The 27,438-nt window shown below is 33.8% G+C and overlaps 2 protein-coding genes across 2 annotated transcripts; both read right to left on the bottom strand.

The window, feature by feature from the left end:
- Positions 1-3,964: 3,964 nt before the first annotated feature.
- LOC133313246 (heavy metal-associated isoprenylated plant protein 35-like) lies at positions 3,965-5,464 on the bottom strand. Its single transcript, XM_061514591.1, has 4 exons — positions 5,341-5,464; positions 5,161-5,234; positions 4,909-4,984; positions 3,965-4,686 (listed from the first exon to the last, which is right to left on the bottom strand). Exons 1-4 carry the CDS (start codon positions 5,462-5,464, stop codon positions 3,965-3,967), a joined length of 996 nt encoding a protein of 331 aa, XP_061370575.1.
- A 5,222-nt stretch (positions 5,465-10,686) lies between these two features.
- LOC133313242 (uncharacterized) lies at positions 10,687-23,863 on the bottom strand. Its single transcript, XM_061514588.1, has 7 exons — positions 23,565-23,863; positions 23,416-23,454; positions 23,214-23,267; positions 23,020-23,073; positions 11,252-11,305; positions 11,095-11,166; positions 10,687-10,974 (listed from the first exon to the last, which is right to left on the bottom strand). Exons 1-7 carry the CDS (start codon positions 23,607-23,609, stop codon positions 10,852-10,854), a joined length of 441 nt encoding a protein of 146 aa, XP_061370572.1. The 5' UTR covers positions 23,610-23,863; the 3' UTR covers positions 10,687-10,851.
- Between the last annotated feature and the right edge of the window lie 3,575 nt (positions 23,864-27,438).

Below are 27,438 nucleotides of genomic sequence, written 5' to 3'. Positions count from 1 at the left end.
TGCATGAATTATTAAAGTATTAAATCAATTTTACACTAATTTTAGGATTTTCTTTCAATTCATTAATCCTAATGTATAGAATATATGCATGTATTGAGCTAAGATTCAATTGTAGTATTACTTTACATTGATGATGGTGAATCCATGTCTTTTTATTTTATTTCTTTTATTTGTGGTGAATCTTTTTTTTTTTTTAATATTTCTACTAATTTATTCATCCTTTAGGACTAAATTGATTGAGGGTTGAAAGTAGTTAATCACTCTTTCTCTTAACAGATGTGCTTCTCAGGTCTCGAACTTGCATTCTTCACTTTAGAAGGACCTTAAGCTGCTATCACTCGACCAACATCTTGTTAGTGAATCCATGTTTTAAACTGTGGGAGAAATCACTACAAGAACAACCAACTTCTTCTTTTGTTTTTTTAATGGGAACAACACACTATTTGTTAGAATTATGTATTTGTGAAATTCAAATTCTCTATATCCTCTTACTGTTCCCAATTTAACTGTTACCCCTTCTAAAATTAATGTATATGTAAATGGGTATGTGTTTAGCACTAGACCCCTGATTTGAATTCGTGAGTATTGTGATAAAAGAAATTACCCTCCTCTCAAATATATTTTCTTTGTAGCTTAACTGAAGCAATCATACTTCAAACAAACTGTAGAAGATAAGGGTCACTCCTGGTGCATAAGTGCATGTTTGGTGCATAGTATAAGATAAGGTCTGATAGTATAAGACCTGATAGTATAAGGTCTGATTGTATAAGACTTGATTGAATTTTGATACTATCCAACGTTTGACATGATATTGTATAAAATAATATATTGTATAAAGATAATATTATCTAATATTTGATAATGCACTGCATAATACTATACAAGATAAAAATAAATATTTTCAATAAAAATATTCTTTAATAAAGAATTTATATAATTCTTCAAAAAATGTCATATGATACTAATTTTTATAAAAATTTATTGACCAGTGTGTCCAAAACATAAATATTTTTATAAAAATAAAAATATTCAATATTTTAAAAATTAATATATTGAAAAATTAATTTTTATTTTAATATATTAAAATAGTATATTAATTTTTTAGAATTGCACTGGTCAACGATGTTAATACACTAATCTCTTATCTGGCATAATCCCTTCCTCTTAGGCCAGATTAAGTTATACATCGTTTTGATGTATTAAGGAATTCTGCTGTATAAGCTTATACTATACGATGGTCACACCAAACAGCTGAAAATATCATAACATATAGTATAAGCTTATACTATCATGCCTTATACGTGAAAAACTCATATACAAGGCCCATGCTTATATAAAATTTGTATGAAGCCCAATAACCAAAAATATCATTATTTAGCTTAAAAAATAATATACTTTAAACATATACTTTAACATGTAATTAATGGATTTTTATAATATTATTTCTTAGTGTCAAAGTAGGAGAATGATAAATTATTATATTGTGGACTAACATAAAACAAAAATTCTTTGTTCCTTTTAAGTTTAAATTTCGAGTCATCCTTATTATTTCTCATATATAATTTTTTTTTAAATTTAATTACGTATGAATCTATTAGTGTTAGTTTCAGCTATACCCATTTACGAATAAGTAAGTATTTTATTAGATTCCTCATCCCTCCGAAGGTCAGTCAAATTTTCAGGGAATATAAGCATATAAGAATGATGTTCTAATATGGTACCTTTGATCCATTTAAATATGAACTTCACTTCATAGTCACAAAAAGTGGCTCTTTGGTAACATTGACTTAAAGATTAGGCTTACATGCATGAGAATAAGACATTACTAGCTTATATATTGGATTATAGAACGTAATAAAATATCTGACACATACTACCCCAAAGAGGTGGCCTTAAAATCATATTAGGCTACCAAAAAGTAGCCTTCAGCCCTTCACAATGAAAAATTGTTACCATAATACTTAAATAGCGCATTGTTCTAACATGAAGGCTAGGAAAATATTAATACTCAAATAGAGTTCTGTTCTAATAGGATGGATAATACTTGGTGGATAACTACTCAAGACTTAACGATACTCACATGATGTGTATCAAGATTAACTTATTTTATATTTAAAATAATTTATAATTAAAATTTTCTTAAAAGAACTTTTTTTTACTAAAAAAGTATTTTTTATTTAAAATTATTAAAACGAAACATACACTTAGAATATAGGAATATAAAAAAATGAGATGAAAGTAACTATAATTATATGATAACAAATTCTATAGATGCAAAATCACATGTCTGAGTGTGCAGCATTATTCTAATTGGAAACATCCATTCATCATTCTCTAACTTGCTGTTTTTTTTTTTTTGGTGGACAAACTTGCTGCTTTTATTTAACCACGTAATTTGTCTTCAAGGATACCCCATTATGTGTCAAGTTATGCTATTGAACAAAGAATAATGATTTTTTTTTTTAAAAAAAAAACAAATTAAGAGAAAACATGAGTCCCTTTGTGAAAAAAAAAATTTATTATTTGATTTTGTTTATAAGTTTATAAAAGAGAGGGGACTATTTTTAGCAAGTTCAGTTTTTAGAGCTAATTGTATGAATAAATTTTAGGTGCATCTGTTGCACTTAGATTCAATGCATCCCACCAATGGAAGCATTACATATCAGCGGAGAAAGTAATAATTTGGCAGAGGAAAAATAATTTTGGCTGACATATAATATTTCTATGGGAAATGTTATAATTACTACCTATTTTTTTTACTACCTCTTACTACTAAATCTTAACCGTTGATTTTCGTCAATCTAACGGTTATAATTTATTGCAAATTAATAATTATTGATAAATATGACCCCATAAATTATAATCGTTAGATTGACGAAAATCAACAGTTAAGATTTGGTAGTGATATGTAGTAAAAAAATAGGTAGTAAGTATAAACTCTCCCTATTTTTATTAGTAAGATGTACTGAATCTTTGGTACAATAGTAACATCAAAAATTTATTCCTCTTATGTATGTTCCTCAAAAAATCCTATTCATGCTGATTTTCCCACCAATGTATGAGATAAATTCTCACTTGAATGTGACATAGCCCTGACCATAGGAAAAGAGTGTTTCCCATAAATCTCAACTTTTGCAATGCAAATGAAGTCCAGCCACGTGTACATGTCCCAAAAACCTGCAACCAAACTTGGCATAAATCACGGCTTAGCCAGTGACCACCCCATAAGTGTCCTCGTAGTTGGAGTAAATGGAACTCCTAATGTTGAAAATTATGCGGTCCTAAGTCCTAACTCCCAAACAAGACTAAAATTTGTTCCATAATGTTTGTTTTAGCAGTTTCTGCATTTACATTTCCTACCTCAAAAAGTGTGCTACAAATTAGACCCTCCACTTCCTAGCATATGGCCTTTTTAGGACAGCATGAACCAAAGATTCTTCTTCCAAGTTACATAATTTGGATTCAGTTTCCAAAATCTTTTAACTATCTGACATTTGTTGTCCCGCGCTAATCTATTTGTTTTTTTTCTTCATTTTCTCTTGTCTAGATTAACTTGAGATTTACCCATTTACTAAATGAGCATAGATTTTATATATGAGATTCCCTATCCCTCCATAATATGAGCCCATAACAATGACGATGATATGAACTTTTTCTTGTTATCATCAGAGAATCTCCTCCTCCTAAAACTGAATACATAATCTACATATGAATATCAAAGGTGCCACATTAAACCAGGATTTACAATTTGATCCAGAATCTAACAAAGCTAAAATTGAACATTTCAGCTTTGAGGTGCCTCAAGTGCAAAACCAGCAAATCTAAGTAGAGAACAATGTATATGTCATGTGCTCAGTTTCCCTTTGTTACAAAATTACCATTGTAAAACTACCTAGGACCACAAAAAAAAAACAAAAACAAAAACAAAAAACTGTAGTGCAACATTCTCTTCACTTTCAAGCCCTCACATTATGGAACACCCATTAGCATTTTCATCACTAAAGATCTCAAAGGAAACCAACGGTGTTGATTGAAATTGATAACTATCTTGGTCTAGGCCTGCACACATGCAAGGTGAAGGTGGAGGAACATAGTAAGAAGGACCCACGTTTCTTCCCATAGTTGCAACATAAACCATTGGAGGATAACCAGTTTCTAAGTAAGAGTATGATTGCTGACGTGTAGGGTTGAGATTCATTTGGCCCATTTGCTGGCCCACAACCTGACCAAGATTCTGGAACTGGAATCCAGTGTGGGCAAGTGCACTGGTGGATTCTGAACTCAAACCATTGCTTCCATTGCCACCACCCTGAGCTTTCTTTTTCTTCTTCTTACCGGTACCCTCTACACCACCTTCGCTCTGACAACCCTTGCGGTCCTCCGGTGGAACCTGGTTGCCGGCCTGAGACTTTTTCGGCGGGTTGTTGTCGCCGGTTTTTGACTTGCTGCTCTTGCTTTCTCCTTTACAATTGCCAACATTCTCAGTTCCCTTGTTTTCCAAGCTTTCAGGGTCTCTTTGTCCGTTCCTCTTCTTCTTTGAGCTTTTCCCCTTCCCGTCGACATTTTCCGGCCAAATCTCGGCGTGTTTCCCGGCTCTGACTAGTTTCCTGAGAAGGGTCTCAACACCAACACTTCTGGTGACTGTTACTTTATGCTGTTGTGGGTCTATTGTTGTAGTGAAAACACCTGCAAAGTGCAAGATTTTCTTAAATGTTACCAAAAAAAAAAGTGCAACCAACATTTTTTGCTGGCTGAGAATATGAGAAGAAAAGAAGGGAAAGGAAAGGAAAATAACAATGCAATTAATATAGTCATGCATGGAATGAGAAGAAAGAAGAAAGCCATATAAAAACTTGGTATGCAAAAAGAGTTGAAATTTGAAGCCAGTTTCCACTTCTAACATAGTACCGTCAATGTTCTTTAGAACTTTCTTTACTTTCCTCCTGCAACCTTCACAGTGGATATAAATTTTCAAGAACCAAGTCTGAGAAGAACAGAAGAAGAACAACAACAAGTTTTAGTGCATAAAAAGAAGATAAATCTTGAAGAGGTCAAAGAACCAAAAAAAATATATATGTATGTCTTTTATCTTAAAATAATAGGATATGATTCATGAGTTGAAGAAATTGAGAGAACCAATTAAGGTAATTTGTTTACTACCTTATACTTCAAAGGCTCTGAAGCAACTTCAGCAGTTTTTGCATCCATTACAGAGAGGGAAGTGGAAGTGCTTCCTTTGAGAATGTGAATTGAAGGGATTGGAAACTTTTGAGAGCAGAGAAAGAAGTGAATGTGGGGTATTAAAAAAAAAAAAAAAAAGGGAAAATGCCAAGAATGTACTTGGTGGCATGCACTCTGTTAGGGAGGCAAAGTGTGCAGGCAAAGATGGATGGTTATCAAAGTATAATGTGACAACGACAGAAGGACACACTGCCTCTGCTGCATTTTTCTTCCCATTGAACATGTTTCTTCCTTCTTCTATCTTGCATTTTTTATTTAATCACTAATTGATTGTTCAAAACATGTAATGCTCAATTTTAAAAAAGAAAAGTAGGATACTAGGGAAAATAGTGATATTACTTTATCTTCATAGGCAATCAATTTCTTTATCTATCTTCTCCATGTTTTCTTGTCTCTTATAAATGTACAAGTCTTTTGTTTCATTTGCAAGTTATTAGTTTGTTCTTGGAGGAAGCTATTTGTTATTCTTCTAGATAAGATTCTTTATTGTAAATTCTATCAAATTTATGAGAAATATTTGCATGATCCAGGCTCATGAAATGTATAAATGATCTCTCTCACATATAAAGGATAGAAAAGAAAAACCAAAGAAAAAGTAAAGATAAAATGGTCGAAACATTTTTTTGACTGTGAGTGAGACCAGAGAAAGTTAACATGTGCCGGGATCATGTTAACTTTTTGTCATATTTATCATGGATAATAGTACCTTTGTTCAAGATTTTAGAATTTATAGTTCTCATATCATATATATGTATGTCTACATAAGTCAATCGAGTATATAAAAGAAACAAATATATATATATATAAAAAGAAAAGACTATTTTTAAAGTGTTCTACTGTACACGTCAATCAAGAATATATAAAAAACACTCTCCTATTTTTTTATTTTATTTTTTTTTACTAAACTATTTTGACATTTCATTTTTAAAAATAGACTTTTGTTCCCTTTTTTCTAGGAGGCATGAGGGAACCGATAGATAATGTAGGACAAGGTAAAAAGAGCCAAAACTGTTGTCCCACAAAAAAAGCCAAAAACTCTGGGTAAAGAGGAAGGGAAGAACCCTACATAACAATTAAGCAAAACTAAAAGGGACCCTTGAATGCTTCTGGTTGAAAAAAAAAACTCCATTTTACCCGCTTCACCGAATTTACTGCCAAGAAAAGAAAGGACTAGTCGTTCTGAAGTAATCAATGAAGGGAAGTGTGACTGCAGCAAAATCTAGGGTAGAAAATGTCCAATTTAAACTTGACCTGTTTTAGCCACTGCAATATGACCAAATTTAACATAATCCCTTGAACATTGGTTAAAGTGCTCTTCCATATCTAGTGTCTGCATGCCACATCAAAAGCTTCCCACTAGGAAATTCGTCATGTCATGTATTTTCACTTGTCAATGGAGAAAATCTTTGGTATATCAAATATATGTACATCTAATAGGAAATTTTTTGAGATTTAATGGGAAAAATAAAGAAAAATAATGATTTAAATGGAAAAATAATTTCCTCATTTGATAAAAAGATGTACCCAAATAAATACATTCGATGTTTCAAAAAAAAAATTCACTAGAATGACATTGAAAAAATACAACCTTCAAGAAATTCATTTGCACACAATTCAGGTTAAGAGTTGATAATCTCTAGTTTGAAAACAAACACTCTAAATCTAAAAATGTTTACCAAACCAGAGATATTTGTGATTGATAGTTCTGTTTTAGTAAATATTGCTACGATTACTTTCATATTCTTGAAAAAAAATATTCTATTATTAAGGTTGTGATTACAGATTGGGGACCATATATGTTCTTAACGGTATACAATCTTTAAGAAATATATATCCGCTGAAGTTTTATGTCGGGTAAAGATACATCAATGATTTTACGGTAGAAAATCATTATTATCATTGATTTTAGGTACATAAATGATTTTATTATATATTAGGTGGGTCCGAGAGAATTTATGGTAGGAAATCATTACTAATCAAAACAAATTAACCCAACCATAATAAATAATAGGTTTGACGTTAAGTTTCAAATCAAAATCCCATTTATATTTTAATTATGTCATAACCCAACCATTTTTAGGTTAGGGGAAACTCATGGTATGAGATCACCAATCACAGTAAAAGGACCTGATGTCATATTTTAATTCAAAATTTTAAAATATTGGATTTATTAATTTTTTTATTTATATAATTTTTTTTAATTCATTATTAATTTATATGAAATTCCATCACAGTTCAATATCCCAATAATATATATGTTTTTAAGCAAAAATTCTCATATTTTAAAGGAAAAATATTTTCTTCTACTAATGACTCATAACATAAATAGAGTCTACAAAATAATGAAGAAGAAAAATATAAAGTAAAACTCACTTATACTATGAGTAAGTAAGAGAAGAAAATTTCTCCTTTTTAGAAAATGATTGCCCTATTTTAACTATGAGCAAGAATATAAGGAGTCTCACATGGAGCATGGGCTCATCTATTAAGGATTTTTACTGATATGGACTTTTTTCTCCTCAAAATATAATTCCAATTATAGAGGGAGAGATTTGTGATAGATTCGAACCTTCATGTCATCATTATTTAAAAATAAAATAAAAAAAATAAGCAATAAATTAACTAAATTTACATCATAAATCAAGCCTGTGAAACATTTACTGCAATGAGTGAATGACTTTGGAATCTAAGACACCTAATCCCACGTATATCCATGAATCAACCATTACTCCAAAGGTCAGGTAGTACAATGGGAGCAGAGTTTTTACCGCGGTGAAAATTAGAGAATGGACAAAGACGAGACAAAAAGTAACAGTCCAAACAACACCATTTCCCATCCAAAACCGCACTTTTCCAAAGCATAGTATGAGGTAAGCTTGTTAAGATCTTATAATGGTAAATATGGTAGGTAAACTGAATAAATCAGCCATCATCAAGAGTGTCAAGACCTTTCGGCACAAGCTAACATGCACTCAAATTTTGCAAGCAAAAAACTACAATTTCACTGACGAGAGGAAATTCATTACCAAAATTCTTAAAGAGGTAGGATCATTTGACACCAGTGTCAAATTTGAAGTTTGACACCTCATATGAGAGTCATTAGATCATAAAAGATCAATGGTGTCACATGCTTACAAATCAGAGCCATTGATCTTTTTTGATCTAATGGCTATCAGATGAGGTGTCAAAGGATCCTGCCTCATTCTTAAAATAATATAAGAACTCACCTTATTTCTTTCTTGGGCTGAAAGATCTGCGTCAAAATAAATTATTAGGAGTGTCTCCAAGGTATATTAAATGGCATGTAGACCTACCCCTGCACTAACGTCACTCCGCACAACCCAACAAGCAATGGTTGGTTGAACATTAAATCCAAATTAAATGTTTTAACTTTTAATATGTAATATTTTAGTAACAATTATGACGTTGTAGGTATTCTGGAATTTCAGCATCTTTAATTATGGATAATCTCGTATTGAGGAAAAATGTGGGTCTAGGGCCAATTAGAAATTAGGACCCAGAAAGAATATGCACAGTGAGAGATGTAAGAATATCTCTATATCATGAGAAAACTTTCAATGCAACAGTCATAGGTACATCTATGTTAAAAGGGAAAAAAAAATATGGGCTTAAAATGAATTATAAAAAAAAATATGACTGTAAAAATGAAAAAAAAAATTCTCCGGAAGTACCGAACTCGATACTCTTGTAGCATTAAATTTTTTTCCCTATATCAGATTTTATACTCTCGGGGCTGTGAAATTTATTACCAATATAACTAATGTCATAGTTATATGAGCATATCCAAGAGACAATCTACATAAACTTACTTGTGTACAACATAATCACAGCTTCATATAAGTAACTACTAGCACTATGTACACACACCATTCTTCTCATAGTCTCTATTTTTGTGTATCCTTTCTATATTGCACTGAAAGACATTGTTTTATAAGGTAAGGATCAATCAAGCAAAATAACACTTTCAATTTGTTTTAGATATTTAATTTGTAATTGTAATCTATGTGCTAAACTGATACTTCACTGAAAGTTTTCATGGATAAAGTTGCTTTTATAATGAATAATCAAACAATGTTGAGGTTCGCCCAAACAAATCATCTCTAGCCTAAGTAAAAATGCTAATAATCATTTGTTAGTAGAGATAAAACTCACTTCAATGATCTCTACATTTCGATTGAGATTAGTCTTCGGCTGTTGATTGGGGATACTCTTGAAGAAACTCAAAATGCTGATAATCCAAATTTAGCGTTAGATATTAGATAGCACCTGAAATTAGTTATGCTTCAATAATTATGATTTGTTTTGTCCTGACAAAGTTGCACAATCAACCTCAATGAAGAGTCGAGCAAGCTCATTTGCAAAACCTCGTATCCATGCACAAGGATTAAAAAATAAAATGTAAAATTATCAACTTGACTTGTACTCAATAACCATCATAAAGTCCTAGGAAGTAAGAAGGCACAATAGAAAGGTACAAAGGTGGACAGTTAGAATGTTTTTTTGGTGCATCATATGCATCATACATCTATCCAAAAAAATAAATAAATTTGAGATTTGATGAAAAGTACTTAAAAAGAAGTGAATCAAATGAGAAGAAAACTTTCTCTTTTTAAAAAAAAAATATACCCAACAAAAGAAATTTCTGGTCAGGAGAGGTAGAAAAAAGAAATAATATTGTGAATGACCAGTTGGTAACAGGAGAATGCTTTATTAGTTGTGACTTGTGAACTCTATGAGACAACTCAGCCACGAACAATTACTTCGGGTTGGTTAAATACGTTCCCTATAAAAGTAAATGAAAACATAACACAAGAGAAGGGTAAAGGCATAATTTTCCACCGATTGATTCGATTCCTATGTTGTAAGCACCCTAATTTAGTTTAGGGGTTTAATTTGTCATCTTGCATGAGAATTAAATTCTTATATTATGACTAAATTAGTAATGGACTCCATATTTATTTATTTTTTTAAAAAACTTTACACACAAATTAAAAAATCACAACAATTGAATTCTCATACAATATGAGAATTGAATTATCATACAACATAAGAAAATAATTTTTCTTTAGTTTAAATACTTAAATTTTTTTTAGGAGTTGCCATTTACATACACAAGCTTTTTTCAGAAGTTATTTGAATATTTTGTGTTAATTTGAATTTTAATAAATGGCATTTTTACTCTTATGTTTGCAATTTAGTTTTTATCTTTATCAATATACATTATTTTTTTGGAAAAAAAATATTTAAAAAATTACACAACAAAAGTAAAGTAACCATTTTAAATGGATATAATAAATATGCAATGTAACTAAATTTCCACCATTCCCTTCTCATACCTAGATCTTAAATTTTTTTAAAACTAGTCTGCTCTATATAAAAGGATTTTATGTTTTCCCAATTTAAATGAAATTAGTGATTGCTCGATTATTTTTATTTATTTTTCATATAAATTTTTGAGGCGTTAAATGTATTATACCCAAAAGTACTAATCAAGCAAAACATAGAACTAACAATGCAAACACACAGAAATCATTAAGCTTCTCTCAGGGTATACACTGCTATTAGCAAATACTCCAAACTAAAGCCCATTTAATTTTCAGCTACTTTGCCACTATCCTCTTCCGGTAACAACTGCTGCTCTTCCTTGTCAATTTCTTCAATCTTAGTCTCCTTTGACTGAACTTGCTGGACATCTCCTGAGACATCCTGAAGCTGCAATGCATTCATTCATCTTAGCACATTTAATAATTGAAGTACAACGTAAATTGGGAAGAAATTTTCAAAAACAACCCCAGAAATTGCAGAATGAAATAAATCCTCCCAAAGACTTACCCCCAAGTTTCTTAAGCTAGCAGTAACATCCTCTTGTTGTTGCTGAAGGGTGGTCCTCAGATCTTGAAATTCCTAGTTTCAATTTTACAAACAAATATCATGCAACAAAATTAATTTGAAAGAGAGCACTTGAGGAAAAATCTAAAAGCACACTTACTGCTCGAAGTTGGTCTACTTCAACATTAAGTGTTTTCTTAAGTTCTGACAGCTCCTGCATAAACAAAAAAAGACCCATCAAGAGTTGCAAAAGTACAAATTTACCGCATGCATAAGAATGAAGCCACAGTAACATCCGAACCAGTTATAATTCAGCCACCATAATAACCAAAAACAAACAAGAAAGAAACGGGGAGGAACTATCTATTACTTTTCTCTTTATTATTAAGAGTTATGACCACATTATGAATGAAATATGCATCCTATCTGAACTGGGAAAAACAAGAATAAATATAAACCATGGCCATTGGAAGATCCTTTCATTTACGAAGGTAGCCAAAGCAAATATTTGGCATGTATATGCCCATCTATTAGCTTAATAATATATCATTACAGGTTTCTTGTCAGTTGTTCCACTCTGCGTGTTAAAGGTCAATAAATGGGTTTGTGTCCAACTAGATGTATTTAAAGGAGGGTAAAAATATTTTTGGTCCCTATACATTGCACTCATTTTTAATTTTTGTACCTAAATGAAAAAAAAAATTCAATTTACTCCTTACACATACAATTGTTTTCAACTATGTAGCATCGATACGACACGCAACAGGTGACGCGACACTTGACACAACACGACACTCCGACACGTCAATCCTAAAAAAATATGAATTTCGACACGTTGGGACACGTTTTAATATTAAATAATATTTTTAATTTATATAGCGTATATTTCATTTAATATTCAATAATTTAACAAAAAAATGAAACTAAATTAATAATACCCATCAACACGTTATAAAGGTGGAAGCTTTAATAAAAAAAACAAGAACTGGGATGAGAGAAAGAGATAATATCAAAGAGAGAGATCAAATCAGATTAGAGAGAGAGACATCAAAGAGAAGGAGATACAGCAAGAGTGTAATAAGAATTGACAACAATGGTGCCGAGATGATCTCTTATCTACTTAAGGGGAAAAAAGGCAACAAAAAAAAATGATATATATAATTAGGTGGAAGCTTTATTAATATATTTTAATTTTAAAAAAAAAAATTAAAAAAATATAATATTTTTACAAAAATGTCATTTGACCGTGTCGGAGCTTGTCGGACACAATCAAATTCGCGTGTCGAAATGGCCAACGTGTCAGGAATGTTGACCGCATGTCGGACACCGTGTTGAAACGTGGCGGACACAACACTCCGTGTTTTTTGGAGTGTCTATGCTTCCTTGGTTTTCAATGTCCTTGCCATCTGTAGCCATTAAAACACCATAGATGGCTATAGAGACCAAATCGAAAATAAATGGCAAGTATAAGTACCAAAAATATATTTTAACCCTTAAAGAAACTGTTCACTAACAAGGGCATCAACAAATCAGACAACGACAATATAATGTAAATAGTACTACATTTCCCCTCTGTTTTACACAATCAATAAAGAGAAATTTCCAGAACCAATTGCTAGCAAAGAATCACTAGCTAAGGTATACTTCAGATTAACAAAATCTCCTTGTAGGAATATGGATTATATCCTAAGGCTGTGTTTGGTACTGTATAAAATTGAATTGGATACAATAAGCTATCATATCTGGCCTCCTGAAATGTTTGGGGCAAACATTTATACTATAAACATAGGGAAAAACAAGTGTTGTTGCAGGAAGATTTTTATGTTATGCTATAGAGACATCGATCAGCGTGATTCCATTTTTTGTTTTTTGTTTTTTGTTTTTTTTTTTAAAACATGGGCCCAATCGTTAAATGTGTCTGCTAGAAAGAGAGGGAAAGTCCTGGTCCTGTTGCAGGACACTCATAAACCCCATAAACATATTCAGATTTTATCCTATATCTTGTATAACCCCATCCAGCTCACAAGAGTGAGATAAGGCAGGACATGATAAGCTAACCATCATTCTCACTATTGGGTTTAAGTTTAGGAAAACAACTTTTTGACTAAGTACATATTTATTTGTGCTACCATACCAATTTTTAAATAGCAGTGCACCAAGCATGGTATAGATAAGAGTTTATCGATCTTTTATCATATATATCCAGCCTTAACCTATCCTTTTATACTACCAAACGATGCCTACGTATTACTTCTCCATGTGCTTTATTAAGAAGGATATGATACCAGATACATGATCTACCCATCTCCATGATGCATGACCAGATATGCAGCTACGAGGATATGACACGAGATATGTAATGTACCCACCTCCATCATCAGATATGCAACTATTAGCCCTACCGCTCACAAGGAATCAGAAATCCTTACTTCCTCCTAGATTAAGTGCTTTTTACTATTCTCGGACTGTGGGTGCAAGAAAAGCGAGCACGTGATATCAGGCTTGACTTCATTTTTACACACTTGACCTGCATCCAATACCCTAGAGTTAGAAAAAGCACTTACGGTAGGAGGAAATAAGAACTTCTCCGTAAAAATAACTATTTTGAATGTACCATATTTGCTAGTAAAATCCTGTGGTATGGTTTCAAAGAGTAGGGATCAGGTCAATTTACACCTTTACTAGGGATAGGTTAAAGAAGACAGACTTGGTACCAGATCAACTTATAGCTTTGCTAGGGATTAGGTGAACTTATATGTGTATTCCTTTCCAAAGATTATGCATCCATTCAAATGCTTTTAGGAATTGCTCAAAGGATTGATCTGCTCATTCTCTGAGTATTTCAATTTATCTTACCCCTTCCCTTTACAATTTCATAAAAATTATACAATCTTGCCATCTTGATGAATCCTATTGTTATCAAAAGTATATCTTAGGCATGAGAAAGGTGAACGAAAAGCAATGTACACTTGAAGCAACTAAGAGGAGAAGATTGGCCTTCACAAAATGATGCAGAATGGAGAAGCATATCTACTTAAAATAATTATGATATTCAATGATTATTGTAGAGGCCAGAGGGCGAGCCACGCAACAAGTAATAAGGTTTCTCCTTTATGATCAGAAGGCCACTAGTTTGAGTCTAGGAAACAAACTCTTCGCAACAATATAAGAGTAATGTGCTATCGACCCTCACCCCAACCCTCGATTAAGATTCACGCTACCCACTGAAGGTGGATTGCTTCCTTCTGTTTAGATTATGTATGTGTGGGCCATGGATTGCGGCCCATTTCTCCCACTTACTTGCAAATGGGACCCATTTCCTTTATTTTCATGGGTGGACAATGCAAGTCTTCCTCCAAACCCAATACCCATTCCAGACCCAACTACGTTTCGGCCCAATACTCCACCAGTTCGGCCCAACCTTGCTTCCTTCTCCTCAACCCTCTGCTCCAGACGCATCATTTGCTCTAAATTAGCTGGACAATAGACTTTGGTTTTTGCAAGAATTTCTTCTTTCAACCCCATCGAAAATGCAGCTTGTACCATGTCTTCATCAGCTTCTTCTTCATCAATTTCTTTTTCTTCTTCTGCACCGTCGTCATCTTCTTCTATTTTCTGATCCGTGTCTTCTTCGTTGTTTGCTTCTTCATCTTTGATTTCCTTTGTTTCTTTTTGTTCAACTTCTTCTTCTACATTCTCTGCACTTTTATTTTTTTTCCTTCTTTTCTGTTCTTTGATCCTGCTACATCTTCCTTCTCTCTTTCTTCTTCTTTAATTTCTTCTTTTTCGATTTTTTGTTCGTGTTTTGCTTCTTCTTTCATTAAAGCTTCTCGCTTTTCTTCCCAAGCATCCATGATCCTTATCATCTTCCGCATCAATTCCATGACATCCTTCGTGCTGGCCTTCTTCAATGCTTCAAGATATCTGTTGGTTTTGTTCTCCATTTTTTATCTTTTTTACTTTGTCCTTTTTTTTTTCAGATCTGGACCAAAAGCACCCCTAGACCAGAAGTGCTCTGATACCAAATTGATGGAACCCAGAAAAATATATCACTGATTTCATTAACAATGGAGGTATAGCCTCTTTTTACATACACTATTACAAAGATAAAATGCTAAAAATAAATCCCAAAAGACCTCAACTCCCAGAGATCCCCAATTTTCTCCACTAATCAATTTTGAATTCATGCATAGCCTCACTTCCACACTCCCCTCCTTATATCCTATTATTTGAGAATATTCTAGAACAACTCCTTACTAACTAACTAATTATCTTAAGCCCATCACTAATTATCTCAGCCCATCATCCACGTCAGCACAAGCAGCAACATCTGCACTATCGACGTGATTTTCCCTTCTTGGCAGAATATCCTCTCCTAACAAATTTGGTGACTCAGCATGGCATGCTTTCCTCTATAACATTTCCTAGAATATACTTTTGGAGGCCTATCAGATTATTGTGATATTTTGGGATTATTATGTTATTGTAAGTAATTTTACGATTTTCCCTTATTTTAGAGATCCTTTATTATTTTTAGGGATTTCATCTTTAAAGAGTTGTATGTTTTTAAAAATATTATCATGTTAGGATTTCCTATTTGATTTGTGTAATTCAACTATTTCAACACAAAAGCTTAAACTGTTGGATGAAAGTCATATTAATGATTTTATATTATATTTCTTTAACATACCCCCTTACACAAGTGGTCATTGAGCTTGAAAGGTGGACAATGCACAAGCCCCCATTTATTTGTGCTAAAAAACTTCATAATATTGAAATATTTATCAATAGAATGAGTGGAAATAAGGATTGAACTTATGACCGCTTGGTCATAAAGGCTTTAATGCAATGTAACACAACCTATTTAACATACTAATGGTTTTATCTTATATTTACTTGAATTTAATAATAAGGATTTGTAATATTGAATTATGTAAAATCTATACAAGAGCTCTCTATATAAAGAGTACTGAAAGACCTAATGGGCTAAGCCCAAAATACGCTTCTAGAGTATTCTAGCTATTACAAATAAATAAATAAAATACTAATTCTAATATTTACAATACTCCCCCTCAAGCTGAGGAATAGATATTTATCATTCCCAGCTTGCTAGTAAGCTCTTGAAACCTATCATTAGGAAGACCCTTAGTCAAGACATCGACCAATTGACGACCAGAAGGGATATATGGAGTAGTAATCAGGCCACTATCGAGCTTCTCTTTGATGAAGTGGCGATCAATTTCAATATGATTGGTTCGATCGTGTTGGACTGGATTGTGAGCTATGCAGATGGCTGACTTGTTATCACAGAGTAACTTCATAGATCCTTCATATCTCACCTTGAGATCAACCAGAATGATTTTCAACCACAACTACTCACAGATCCCTTGAGCCATAGCCCGGAATTCCGCTTCTGCACTTGATCTAGCAACCACATTCTGCTTTTTTACTTCTCCATGTTATTAAATTTCCACAGAGAAACATACAATAGCCCAAAGTAGATCGTCTGTCAATCATAGATCCAGCATAATCGGCATCTGTATAGACCTCTAAGGAGAGGTTTCCTCCTCTCTGGAACAATAGTCCTCTGCCTGGTGTGCCTTTTAGGTATTGGAGAATCTTGTCCACAGCCTGCAAGTGTTTCGCCCTTGGATCATGCATGAATTGACTAACAATACTAACTGCATAAGCTAGATCAGGTCTAGTATGAGCTAGATATATCAATCTTCCCACTATTCGTTGATACTGTCCTTTGTCAACTGAGGGCTCTCATTTTCACTTCCTAGTTTGTGATTTTGCTTAATCGGGGTATTGGAAGGTTTGCACCCGAGTTTTCCTGCTTCTTTAAGAAGGTCAAGAATATACTTTCTTTGACAAATAAAAATGTCTTGTTTTTGAATGAGCAACTTTTATCCCAAGAAAATATCTCAGATTACCAACAAATTCAGCAATCAGTCTTTTCCTCAAAGCACATTTCTCATCTATATCATCTCCTGTTATGATCATATCATCAACATAAACTAGAAGGATAGTGGTCTTACCTTCTTGAGAATGTTTAAAGAAAAGGGTATGATCTCCTTGACTTTGCTTGTATCCTATTGAAAGCATAACTTTGGTAAATCTTCCAAACCAAGCACGCGGGGATTGTTTCAAGCCATACAACGCCTTCTTCAATCTGCAAACTTTATTATCTCCATTGGTAGAGTTAAATCCTGGTGGGATCTCCATGTAAACTTCTTCTTTTAATTCGCCGTTGAGGAAGGAATTTTTCACATCAAATTGTTTTAAATCCCAATTAAAATGAGCAGCAAGAGATAACAAAATTCTTACAGTATTCATTTTGGCCACTGGAGCAAATGTTTCTTCGTAGTCAATACCATAAGTCTGTGTGAACCCCTTGGCTATCAGTCGAGCTTTGTATCTCTCAAGAGTCTCATCCGAATTATATTTTGGAGTATACACTCATCTGCACCCTACTGCCCTTTTTCCATTTGGCCTGTCAACAACTTCCCATGTATTATTCTTCTCCAATGCATTCATCTCATCCTGCATGGCTTGAACCCAATTATCATTCTTTAATGCTTCATGTACTGATTTCGGGATTGAAATGGAGTCAAGTGTTGTAATAAAACTTCTATGCTGCATAGAGAGATTCTTAGAAGAAACAAAATGAGAAATAAGGTGTTGGGTACAGGATCTTTTTCCTTTCCTTACAGCAAGGGGTAAGTCATCAGAATTAATATCAGGCTCAAGAATAAAAGAAGCAGTGTATTCAGTACTTACCAGTGGTTCAGGCGATTGCAGTTGCTGGTGGAGCAGTGTGGGTTGTTTCTTCCTTTGATACACTAGTTCAGGTGTCCCAGCTTTGCGTATTCTTTGTCGATCAATAGGAGGCATGTCAAATGAGGATTCAGATCTATTTTCAGTCTCAGCAGTAACTAAGTCTTCCTTCTCAACTTGGGTAATAGGTGTAGGCAACAGAAAGGGAGACTCAGACTCAGAGAATATGGATGAAGCTTCTATATTGTTCTCCCCCAGAAGATGAGGGTGTTGAAAGTAGGACTCAGATTCATGAAAGCTAACATCCATAGAGACAAAGAATTTACGACTGGGAGGATGGTAACATTTGTATCCTTTTTTGTTGGGAGCATAGCCAAGGAAGACACACTTAAAGGCTCTAGGTTCTAATTTACTTCGATGCTGTTTATGAATATGGACAAAGGCAACACATCCAAAGACACGAGACTGGAGACTCTGCATAATAGGAATAGGAGGAAAGAAAGAAGTCATGAGATCAACAGGACTTACATGGCCAAGAACACGGGAGGGTAAACGGTTGATCAAATAGGCTGCAGTTAATACAGCTTCTCCCCAGTAGGAGTTGGGTACAGATGTCTGAAACAACAATGCTCTAGCAATTTCAAGCAAATGCCGATTTTTCCTTTCAGCAACCCCATTCTGTTGAGGGGTATCCACACGTGAGCTCATGAGTCATTCCTTTGTCTCTAATAAACTGGAAAAGATGCTGATTAACATATTTCATACCATTATCTGACCTCAAGCGTTTTATACTTCTACCAGATTGGGTTTCAATCATATGATAAAACTGAATAAACAACTGTGTGACTTATGCCTTATCTTTCATAAAAAATATTCATGTTATCCGAGTATAATCATCAATAAAAGAGCAAACCATTTAGCACCAGAAACATTAGGGACTTTGGAAGGGCCCCAAACATCAGAATGAATAATAGTAAATGGTTCAATACTTTTTATTTCACTAGAAGGAAAAGATACACGATGATGTTTTGCAAACTGACAGACATCACAATTAAAAAACTCAACAGACTGAGACACAAACAAAGACGGAAACATAGACTTAAGTAAACTAAAAGGAGGATGACCCAAGCGCTTATGATAAAGCCAAATAAGAGAATCTGAAGTAGACTGACGAGACATCGAAGTTTGATCCTTGGAACCTTCTGCAGCAAAGTCTGGAACCAGATAATACAACCCATCCTGCTCCTTAGCAACTCCAATCGTCTTCCCCGTGGTGAGATCCTGAAAAACACAATGAGTAGGGAAAAAGGTTACAGTGCAATTAAAATATGTAGTAAGCTTATGAGTAAAAAGGAGATTGGTAGAAAGTTGAGGAACATGGAGAGCATTCTTGAGACACAAGGAGGGTTGGATTTTAATGTTACCAGAACTTGCAACTGATGTATGTGATCCATCAGCTACGGCTATAGTACAGATATCAGCAGTAGGATTATAAGACAGAAAAGGGTCAGTGCAGCAAGTCATATGATCAGTAGCACCAGAATCCACAATCCATGAGGTTTTGAAATCAGTACAAGAAGCAACAAAAGAATGAGTGCATGAGTTCTTACCAGTCATAGCCAACGAACCAGTACCAGAAGGTTTATTGACAGATTCAAATACGGACCTAAGCCGTTCCAATTCCTCACGGCGAATAGTAGTAAACTCACCGGGCATCTATGAGGTCTCATTAACAGGAGAGATGTCTAAGGGAGCAAAGAAGGACTGACCACGTGGGTTTGACTTACCAAACTTCTCCTGAACCTATTGCTTTCCATGAAGACGGAAACTAACTTCTTGTGTGACCTGGTCTTTTACAATAGTTACACCAACGCCCCTCTTTACTAGGCTTAGGAGGAAAAAACCTTTGTGGTTGCTTAGTTAAAACCATAGCAGATCCGTCATTTGGCTCAGAATTAGAAGGAGTTGGAATAGTAACTTTAGATGAGAGCATAATAGACCCTTCGGATACTTTGGTATCCATCATGACAGCCCTGCGACTTTCTTCATTTCAGAAAGAGGAGGTAATTTTTCCTTACCAAGAATTTGAACCCAAATAGAGTCATACTCAGAGTTGAGCCCACAAAGAAAGTCAAAAATCCGACTTCTTTCAATAGAGGAAGCCAGAGTGGCTGCATCCTTGCTACACTCCATATTCAGGCTTTGGTATTGATCAAACTCAGTCCACAGTGCATTCAAAATGCCATAATACTCTGTCACAGAGGAAGAGCCTTGCTTGGTAGAAAAAAATCTTATTTCGCAGATCATAACAGGTGGCGGCATCTTGTTTCATTGAATAGGTCTGCCTTAAGAACATTCCAGATCTCAAGAGCAGTAGGTAAAAACATGCAATGTTGACTAACCTCAGGAGTCATAGAGTTCCATAGCCATGTCATAATAAGTGAGTCTTCATCATCCCAATCAGCAAATGTTGGAGCTGTTTTGGCAAGAACAGGTCCTTCAATATGAGCAACTTTACGACGTCCTTTGAGGATGGTACGAACAACCTAGGACCATTGTAAATAATTCTTTCCAGTAAGACGATAATTCTGATGAAGAGCAGGAAGATTAGATGGAGAAAGAATAGACATCGGGCTTGTAATAGACGGTTGACCAGTTGGAGGCTGATTGGTTGATGTGTCTTCAACGTCTGACATATCGCTACCAAGAGAATCAAGATGATCGGAACAGTAAAAGATCTCTCCGTTTCAGATCGAACAACTAAATGGTGTCTGATTAAACAAACAAGGATAGATCCAGAAAGAACAGGAAGAGACGAGCAGAACAGAAGTGGTCCGCGGCCGAGAACCACTGTCACGCGCCGGTGAAGCTGTCACCGCATGGGCTTCACGCGCAGAGAGGAGGATGGCGCGTGTGACGTCCGGCGAGGCTGGGCTTTTCAGGGTGAGGTCGTCTGGCGAGCGCGGCTGTGTCTGTGGCTGGTCAGAGTAAAAAAGCCACCGGAACAAGGCTGTTTGGCACGGAACAGTGTTGTTTGCTTGTTTCGCGGCTGTTCTGGTCGTTCCTTGCGAATGAAACTTCCTTAGAATGATAGGTCTAAGAAAATAAAGTGAAGTAGGAGTCCTCTCGGTCCAAAAAGATCCCCGGAAATTTTTTCAGTGACGGCTTTGTGGCGGCGAGAGGCAAACGGGGTTTGAGGCGGTGATTTGCGAAAGCAGAGCCCTCAGAATCGAGAGCTCTGATACCAACTTGAATTTAATAATAAGGATTTGTAATATTGAATTATGTAAAATCTGTACAAGAGCTCTCTATATAAAGAGTACTGAAAGACCTAATGGGCTAAGCCCAAAATACGCTTCTAGAGTATTCTAGCTATTACAAATAAATAAATAAAATACTAATTCTAATATTTACAATATATTTCTTTAACAATTTGATTAGGATTTTAAATTTAATTAGGATTTGTATAGGATTTTGATTATCTTTGGGTTATAACTACCCTTGAAGGGCCTTATATCATTTATATTTGATATTAATTAATAAAAATTGTTCAGTTTGAATCCCGAGAATTATTAGTTGTTGGAAGCCCAAGGGTTCCTGGTTCTCTTCATATCCGTTCTCCATCACAAATGCACCCAAGCCATGCCCCATGCACCTTGGGGCATGAGGGGTTTTTCTTAAAACAAACACAACATCTTCAGAAACTAGAAATAAAGCAGGTTACTATACACATCTTAAGTTGTAAACATAAGAGGAGAGCAACACTGCTAAAATTATTGGGATTATAGATTGACGTGATTGATATGATAAGACATGATACAAAAGATGAAGTATTAATCCCTAATTATACTAAATAGGGGACTCTTAAAATTAGGAAACTAAATAAATACGGGAATCAACAGAAACTAATCCTAATTGATAAAGGAAACTAATCTTAATTGATTCCCGTTTATCAGGGATATGATGATGACAAAAATATTTAGAAGTAATTAATACTAATTTTCTACATAACAGAAATATTTAAGAGTGATTAATTCTGACACTCCAAAAACACACAAATAGAGAAGGCAGAGAGTCTAAGGAGACGAAGAATGAAATGGAAAAATAAGATCAAGAGAGTTACATGACTTGTGAGCTCATGAGGAAAAAGATTGAGACGTGTCATTAAGGTAAAAACCACATCCTTTATATAGGGAACGAACAGTTTGCAGCTGATATTGCAAAATTGTAGGTTTCTTCTTATCATATTATAAAACAGTGTTGTAAAATGTATTATAGATTATCTGAGATATAGCATCTCTTTTCAATGACACTCATGGGTGCACCCACTTTTGGTTCCTTGCACCCACCCAACTCCAGGAACCCTTAACACTTCTTAAAAGCATTGATTCTCCAGAACTAATTTTATCCTTCCTATCTGGAAAAACAGCCATACCTAAGTGATCCTGACAGTTCTGACTATTCACAAAATCAAATGCAGTCTTGTTCAATGTGAAGTTAGCAACAATGGAGGTGAAGACTTTCAAATTACAGCCTAGAAGCTTTCCTTTCTGACACAACAGATTTGGCATAAGAAATACCTTATGGAGTTAATTCTCCTAGAAAAAGCACAGGTGACGTGATGTGAATATGGAAATGAACCAATTCTACAACTTACAGAATCCAATTCCCAAGTCAGCATAGGGTTACACAAGAACATGTTTACAAGGAAGAGCCAGCATAAACAAATAAACATGCACCAATGCATGAGTCCACACATGATGCAAAGAAGGAAAAGGTACTATCCTAATAAATGCCTATAAAAGCATGAAATTCATTATACAAAAAAAATCAATTTGTATACCATAGAGTATTTTATGTGCACCCAAATTACTTGATAAAACATAATAGATGAAACATTGACAATGAAAACATCACAGGAAAACAAAAAAAAGCAAGTTGCTAGTTATCTTCAAGGCAATCTTATATATTTTCCTCAAATAATTAAAAAGAAAGGCATTCAATCCTAGCATTTCATCTTTAGAAAGATCCAGATAAAGCATAGAACACTAAGGGAATTAGTGATATGAAGCATAAGAATCATCTTCACACAAAAATCCACAGCAAAATGCAAGTTTTTGCAGACCGAGATTGATCATTATCACTTACATCGCGATAAACCTTCACTTGTGTGTCTAACTTCGACCCCCAACTTTGTAAATCCTAGCAATAGATCCAAAACAATAAACAAACAAATAAATAAATCAGGAATAGTAAGAAATGAAACACGCACTAAAGCAAGTCGAATTAGTGAGTTAAAATCATAACTAACCAACAGCACCGTGAATATGAAAAAATGTTACCTGTTTCAAACTCTGAATTCTGCCGAGAAGCTCCGATCTTGATTCATTAAGTTCCTGAGAACAATTCCAAACAAATATAATAACATATACAACCAATAAAAGGAAAAAAAAAAAAAAAAAACTAGTTGCTGGAAGTTCCATAATAATCTCTACTATCATTAGTAAAATCAGACTATAAAAACTTTATGAATGAAAAACGCACCGAGATTTTAGACGAAATCGGAGTGATGTTCTCCTTGTTCTGAAAAATTAAAGGAAGGGATAATTAATATTGATAGTGAAGATTATCATAAATCGAAGAAACTGAGAATGATGAATGAAACAGAGAGAAGAAGAGAAGAGAAGACAAACAGTGGAGAGAGGGAGAGATGGCGCGGTGGAATCAGGAGTAGCCATTGGGGATCGGGGTTGGTTCAGGGATTTGGGATTAGGGTTTGATTCGAAAGTGGAAATTGGAGCGTGCTTTCTATTTTCTCTGTTCAGTGACTGTTGGAAAAACACAAACGTTATAGAGTAAGTCACAAACAGACAACCAACGAGCTCAAATTTTGAAAACTATCAGGTTAAGGAGCTGCAATTGGGCGGGATATCGCAATTTGCCAGCAAGCTTTTAGTATCTCCAACTCCAACTCTCCAAGTACCAACTACACTTTATGATTAAGCCAAAAATATTTGTTCTGTATGACGAGACAAACTTATCTCATTTCATTTTTCGGAAAAAAGTTTCTGATAATGTTCATCGAAACGACGTCGTTTTGAGGTTGAAAAATTAAAAAATTAGAATAATAAAGACTATTATAACCCTGAAATAAATTAAAATTACAAAAACACCATGATTTCCGTCCCAAAACAACGTCGTTTCGATGAACATTAGATAAAAGTATCTAAAGTAACTTTAGAAAAAACAAACCCTTCATTTTTACAAAGAAGTTAGATTCACATTTTTATTTCTTTTTTGTTAACTTTCTCGCTCATTCTTTATTTATGGGTTTGCTTTTTCTACAGTTAATGTAGATAATTTATCTATAGTGAGCCTAAAATGATGTTGTTTTGAGTCGAAAATCAATGTATTTTTATAATTATAATTTATTTCAGGGTTATAATAATATTTTTTATTATAATTTTTTAATTTTTCAACTCAAAACGGTATCATTTTGGGAGTGAATGTAGATACTTATCTACATTTACTGTAGAAACATTAAAACTTTTATTTATTTCTCTAACTTAAAATGATACAACTTTATATATTTTAAAATGACAGATATTTTTCTCTATTATTAATTATCTTCTTTCCTTTCGTTTACGCTAGTATCTTTTTCTTTTTTTTTTTGAAAACATATATTTTGAATTTAGATCAATTTTAATTTGACCTTCAATTTGGTGATTTTAAGTATTTTTTTTCACTTGAAGTTGTTGTGAAAGTAGGTTCCATATTCATGATGGATGAATTTAGTATTTTAAAATTTTCACAAAAGTACATTATTATTTTATAAATTGTAATTTCAAACAAATTTTGGTATACGAAATTATTATAATCCATAATACATAATCAATTATAATTGTGCAACCTAGATTAACACATAAAATATATCAGCGAAGCAATAAAGTGATAGAATAAAAACATTAGTGGATAAAGAGATTACTAACAAAGATTTATACCGATTCAATCATCACTATTTGTGATCTACATCTAGTACTAAGCTCTCGCCCAAGATTTCTTCACTATACACCATGCTTAAAATGGTGTTTGGAAAATTGCTACAAACCAGGAGTTTTACGGGTGCTTGGTAACCTTACGATAACTTCCAAATTTTTTTGGTGTTTGAAAACCTCTTGGATCTTATTATCCTCAATCTAAAAAGTATAACAAAGGAAATGTTACAAAATGACTCAGACTCTCTAGGTGCCTATGTACAAGTTGAAGTGCTAATTGGTATAGATGACTTTTATAAATGATGACCTCAAAGAACCTAATAATAAAAAATATGTGATAAAGAGATTAAATACAATGAGTTCTTTGAATAAAAGCTCAATAAATGATCAAGTTGTGTAAAAAAATTATCTTTAGAGATACAATGAATGAGTATATATAAGTTTAGGGAAAAATATGTGTCATTTTAAATGGCATAAGTTGTATCATTTTGTAGACACAAAGAGGTGTGAGTCTCACTAAAAAAATAAAGACAAAGAAAATATATGGATCCCATCTCTTTGTGTCTATGAATGACACACACTTTTCCCATAAGTTTATAACAAAAAATAGTCGTTATAGCCGTCGAAATGTTTGTTGGCTAGTAAGTATCGGAATACTTTTCAAGGGGTATTCAAATAAGTTTAATGGCATAAGTTGTATCATTTTGTAGACACAAAGAGGTGTGAGTCTCACTAAAAAAAATAAAGACAAAAAAATATATGGATCCCATCTCTTTGTGTCTATGAATGACACACATTTTTCCCATAAGTTTATAACAAAACATAGTCGTTATAGCCGTCGAAATGTTTGTCGGCTAGTAAGTATCGGAATACTTTTCAAGGGGTATTCAAATATTTTTAATTGCAAGAAAGTATCTTGATATTCACAAGAAAGTATCTAGATACTTTCTTGATAAAAGCTAAATTATACAACAATTAAGGTCCAAATTGACTCCAAAGGAGTTCCAATCACTTTGTAAGTATGTTTTTGTCTTAGGAAAAATATTTTGGGTTTCTCAAACATTTTAAAAGTATTTTTTCATAAAAATTTTTAAATCATATTCAAGAATGAAAGACCATGAGATATGCAATTTGAAAAACATGTAGGCTTTCAGTTCATTTGTCCAATATTTTGATCAAATACCTTTACTTTTGAGTCTAAATCCTATAGATATACTTCTCTAAGGGTCTTGGAATAAAATTAAAAAAGACACATAAATATATTGTGGTTCAGCCAATTTGGCCTACGTCTACACTAATGAAGTTTTCCCCCTCTCAATGATGATCAAGGAGGGAGGGGTTCCCTTTAATATAAATAGGAGATGATATAATATTTGGGCAAAATTATTTTGCCCATAATCCAGTACATCAAGCGATTTATTGCTCTTTTTATGAGCAAGACTACAATCAATCAATTTCCCTAATTTGTCTCTACTGATATTTTCAACACTCACCCTCCAAGTTGAGGCAAAGATGTCAACCAAGCCCAACTTGACAATGATATTTTGAAATTAGTTCTTAGGAAGGGCCTTAGTCAGCACATCTGCTAATTGGTCTTCACGTCAGATATAAGGTGTCTCAATTATCTTTGCTTAAACCTTTTTCCTGAACAAAATGGCAGTCTACTTCAATATGTCTAGTTCTCTCATAAAACACTGGATTAGATGCAATATGAATAGCAGTTTAGTTGTCACAATACAACTTAATAGGATTCTTCATTTGCTTCAAAGAAAGGTAAAAAAATTGAGGTCTTTAAGCCAAACAAGTTCATTGGTGGTTGATGCCTAGCACAATATTCGACTTCTGCACTAGAACGTGCTGCTACACTTGTTTTTTACTTTTCCAAGTCACAAGGTTACCTCCAACAAAGGTATAAAAACCAGAAGTGGATCGTCCGTCGTATGGGCTACCTGCCCAATTAGCATCAGCATATCCAACAATGTCACTGTGGCCATTTCTCTCTAACTAGATGCTTTTTCCTGGGCAAGACTTCAAATATCTAAGAATTCGATCTGCTAGATTCATCTGATCTTATATTGGTTTATGGAGGAATTGGCTAATGTAGCTTACCGAATAGGATATATCTGATCTGGTAATGGTGAGGTAGATTAACTTGCCAAAAAGTCTTTGGAATTGTCTTGGGTCAGATAGAGGAATAGAGACTTTCTCAAACTTACAATTGTATTCCATATGGATATCAATTTGTTTGGATGCCATTTTACCAGTCTCCTTCAGAAGATCCAATACATATTTTCTCTGTGAGATGAACAACCCTTTATTGGATTCAGCAATTTCAATTCCCAAGAAGTACTTTAAGCGCCCCAAGTCCTTGATATCAAAGGTTATAGTGAGATATTTCTTCAATTTATCTATCTTAGTCATATTATTTCCAGAAATGACTATATTATCTACATAGATAAGGATTGCAATGGTATTTCCATTCCAGTGTCTTGCAAATAAAGTGTAGTCTGACTTACTTGGATGAACCCAAAAGCGGTGAGTGCCTTGCTCAGCTTTTCGTACCAGGCACGTG

Source organism: Gastrolobium bilobum, unplaced genomic scaffold (assembly GCF_033153095.1).
Source record: "Gastrolobium bilobum isolate Gb01-03AN ecotype WA unplaced genomic scaffold, APGP_CSIRO_Gbil_v1 utg3862, whole genome shotgun sequence".
Lineage (NCBI taxonomy): Eukaryota > Viridiplantae > Streptophyta > Magnoliopsida > Fabales > Fabaceae > Gastrolobium > Gastrolobium bilobum.
This window is presented reverse-complemented; position numbering and strand designations above follow the sequence as displayed.

Excerpts from the sequence above, each read along its gene's own strand:
- LOC133313246 (XM_061514591.1), bottom strand. The coding sequence starts at position 5,464 with ATGTTCAATGGGAAGAAAAATGCAGCAGAGGCAGTGTGTCCTTCTGTC. Across the intron at positions 5,235-5,340 it reads AACAGAGTGCATGCCACCAA|GAAGCACTTCCACTTCCCTC; the intron begins GTACATTCTTGG and ends ACATTCTCAAAG. Across the intron at positions 4,687-4,908 it reads AGTTCTAAAGAACATTGACG|GTGTTTTCACTACAACAATA; the intron begins GTACTATGTTAG and ends TGCACTTTGCAG.
- LOC133313242 (XM_061514588.1), bottom strand. The coding sequence starts at position 23,609 with ATGGCTACTCCTGATTCCACCGCGCCATCTCTCCCTCTCTCCACT. Across the intron at positions 23,455-23,564 it reads CATCTCTCCCTCTCTCCACT|AACAAGGAGAACATCACTCC; the intron begins GTTTGTCTTCTC and ends TTAATTTTTCAG. Across the intron at positions 23,074-23,213 it reads GAATTCAGAGTTTGAAACAG|GATTTACAAAGTTGGGGGTC; the intron begins GTAACATTTTTT and ends ATCTATTGCTAG.